General features: G+C 35.1%; 1 protein-coding gene across 1 annotated transcript; it reads left to right on the top strand.

Annotated features, from left to right (window-relative positions):
- Positions 1 to 515: 515 nt before the first annotated feature.
- Positions 516 to 1598, top strand: LOC115881550. Its single transcript, XM_030899089.1, has one exon. It carries the CDS (start codon positions 516 to 518, stop codon positions 1596 to 1598), a length of 1083 nt encoding a protein of 360 aa, XP_030754949.1.
- The last annotated feature ends 2021 nt before the right edge of the window (positions 1599 to 3619 follow it).

The raw sequence follows: 3619 nt of genomic DNA, 5'->3' as shown, positions 1-3619 counted from the left end.
CTTTTGAGGGGTTAAATAGGAGGTCATTATCTACACATTCCCGTTGAGATCGGTTGGTTACTAATTTTTTCCACCTTTACATATAGTGTGTCCGTAAAGTAACGGATAAATTCATTTAAAATTCAACCGTTTTTTTTTTGGAAAAACGCTCGGACATGTCAATCTTAATTTTTAGTGGCGCTACTTTTAAACTAATTTGCTGTTATACAGGGTGGCCCAAAAAAAGATATCACGTGACACTTCAATTTTTTAAATGGAATGCCCCATATATTTTGATGAATATCGATAGAGCTCATCGAGACGAATTCAACGATATAGGGGTTAATAGGTCTATCTTGAACCGTTTGTTTACAAAAAATAAAAAACTTTACACTATCAAAAAACATCTTAATATTTTTTTTTGACTAACTGCAGGTAGGCACACGCTAAGTAAACACCAGTCTTATTGTTAGTCTTGTCACTTGAGTGTCAGAGCATTTTGTTATCAATTAAACATTCCTTTGCCTTGAAGTACAATGCCGTTATCACTTACACAAAGAATTGAAGTTTTAATGATTATTGGATATGGGGACCGAGTACGCACACAGAAAGAAGTATGCGTTTTGTTCAATAATAAATATCCTGAAATGACCATATTTCAATCAACACTAAGTAGAATAGAAAATAAATTCCGAGAAACCGGTTCTGTTGATAATTTGTCAAAAAGCGGACGTCCTTCTGTCAGTGAGGAAGCCAAAACGAACATTTTTTTATCTTTCGAAGAAAATCCACATAATAGTGTCCGTCAGGTTGGTCGAGAATATAATGTTTCGAAAAGCTGTGTTCACAGCTTGCTAAGACTGGAGAGGTGGCACCCATACAAAATGAAGTTAGTACAGGAGTTATCCGAAGATGATCCAGATCGTAGAATGCAGTTTTGCCAAATATTGATGGATAGGTGCAATAATGATCCATTATTCGTAAAACGTATAATCTTCTCAGATGAATCTACATTTACTTTAAACGGAGAAGTCAATCGCCAAAACGTACGATATTGGTCCAACGAAAACCCTAGGTGGATGAGAGAAAGCCACACCCAATATCCTCAGAAAATCAACGTTTGGGCGGGCATTGTAGAGAATCGTATTATTGGGCCTTATTTTTTTGACGACACTCTAACTGGGATCAGGTATCTTCAATTTCTGCAGACTTATCTTATACCTACACTAAGGGGATTATTTCCAAATAGAAATAATCCTGAAATGTCACACGAAAATTTGTGGTATCAACAAGATGGCGCACCGCCACATTATGCAGTTTATGTGAGACGTTTCCTAGATCAAGTTTTTCCAGGGAAGTGGATTGGAAGGCGAGGAAGTATCGAATGGCCGCCAAGGTCACCTGACCTCACACCCCTTGATTTTTTCCTCTGGGGTCACCTGAAGAACGTCGTATTCAAAACTAAACCTGATAATCTCGAAGAACTAAAAAACAGGATTCGAAGAGAATGCGATAACATTTCTCGAGAAACTATAAGCAGGGTTCAAGAGGAATTCATTAACCGCTTAGGTTTCTGTCAAGCTCAAGAGGGATTTCAATTCGAACACTTTATTAAATAATAAGTTATTACCTTATCACCATTTCTTAGCACTGTCATTAAAATAAATCATAATTGCTGAGCGTTGCAACAGCTGTAAAGTTTTTTATTTTTTGTAAACAAACGGTTCAAGATAGACCTATTAACCCCTATATCGTTGAATTCGTCTCGATGAGCTCTATCGATATTCATTAAAATATACGGGGCATTCCATTTAAAAAATTGAAGTGTCACGTGATATCTTTTTTTTGGGCCACCCTGTATAACAGCAAATTAGTTTAAAAGTAGCGCCTCTAAAAATTAAGATTGACGTGTCCGAGCGTTTTTCCAAAAAAAAAAACGGTTGAATTTTAAATGAATTTATCCGTTACTTTACGGACACACTGTATAAAACTCGGCTACGTTAACTGGCCTACCTGTACATACCACATGGTTACATATTAATAAGCACCAGTAGTTGTTGGATTTACTACAGATTGCTAATATCCCTGATATACCTGACCCGTGTGTAAAATTTCAAAAGTAAAGCAACGTCTTTACAAAATAAACCTACAAAAATATTTCTTCCTAAAGAAAAACGTATATTTTACACCATCTGAAGAGAAACCTTTAATAAAAAAGGTCCGTTATTCAAGGTCTCTTTTATTTAACCAAATAATTAATCCCCGTGGAGTATCATGACGACCTTTCATACTTTTTATCCGCAGAGAAATATAAATAATAACCCCGACGACCTGAGCAATTCATCTTGGCGCTGCGAACCGAAAATAACTCCATTATATACCGACCGCGCCGAACTCACACCAATCTCTCATTCATCCCCACCACTCGCTAAAAATGGCGGAAATACGACAACGTGTAGGGCGAGGAGTTAGGGTTTTATTTTACCAAACAAAACGAAAATTTAATAAAACATAAATAAATGAATCTTTCGTTCAAAGTTTCAAATATTCTAATTTAATCAAAAAATACCTCTGTGTTTTTCGCCACTATAGTCCAAGATCCCAGAGCGATCAGATATAACTTATTTTCACAAGGATGGAACCTTAGGCTCTCAGTAGTGCCCTAATGTGTTTGAATACCGGCTTGTTTGTGGGGTTCGCCCTGTGACACCTTTATAACTAACCTTATACTGTTTGACCAGCGGATCTGAAGCTACGGAAGGAATGCGAGGAAAAAAAATCGACATTTCCAGGTTTATCTATAAAACTGCAAAATTGCCAGACATGAACTATACATTTAGTATATTTTTATTATATATAATGTGTTTAGCATATATTCTAACGTATATTACTAAGGAATTTTAACGTAGTTCATATTGTTTTATTTAATAACTTATTTCTTTCATTCTGTATAATCTGCTTATTACGAAAGGTGAAGATATTTCAACGATATCATTGGCAAACCGGCATCGCCGCGCACGGCCGCCTATTCATCGAACATGATTGGCGAGAGTACGTCACAGGATTTGTTACTACGCGGTTGCCATGGCTTTTACGCCTTTCCTATTCGCTAGCCTTATCCCCAACTTCACGGTTACTTCTGAAAAGAGTAGAAATATTGAATACTATTGAAATATCCAGTGGCGGTGTCATTGTTTTGATCATTATTACTTTCTCTCATTATTTTATACCGGTTATCCTAAACTTTATTCCTATATTTTTCGTATATTTAATAGTTAAAATGTGTTTTATTGTTTTGTTATATTGTTATAATGTTTTTCGTTCGTAGTTTTTAATTATTAATATTAAGTTTGATCGTATATTTGTGTTTTAAAATGAATAAATTTGTTAAGGGTAAGATGCTACATAGCCAGGACAAGAGAAATAATAGCTAATTTATATAGGTAAGTAGAATAATAATAATGTAATTATTAGAATACTAAAATTAAATATTGGCTAAAATGAAAAGCACCCACATTTTACCTAAATATTTTAGCTAAACTAACATATTTTAGCTAAACTAACATTTGGTTTATTTCCTTGTGTTCATAACAGGGTTTGCGACGAAGAAGCTACAGAGAGTTCGCTTAAGTTGCCGCTT

The sequence above is a fragment of the Sitophilus oryzae genome, unplaced genomic scaffold (genome assembly GCF_002938485.1).
Source record: "Sitophilus oryzae breed Bouriz unplaced genomic scaffold, Soryzae_2.0 scaffold_172_pilon_pilon, whole genome shotgun sequence".
Taxonomy (NCBI): domain Eukaryota; kingdom Metazoa; phylum Arthropoda; class Insecta; order Coleoptera; family Curculionidae; genus Sitophilus; species Sitophilus oryzae.
This window is presented reverse-complemented; position numbering and strand designations above follow the sequence as displayed.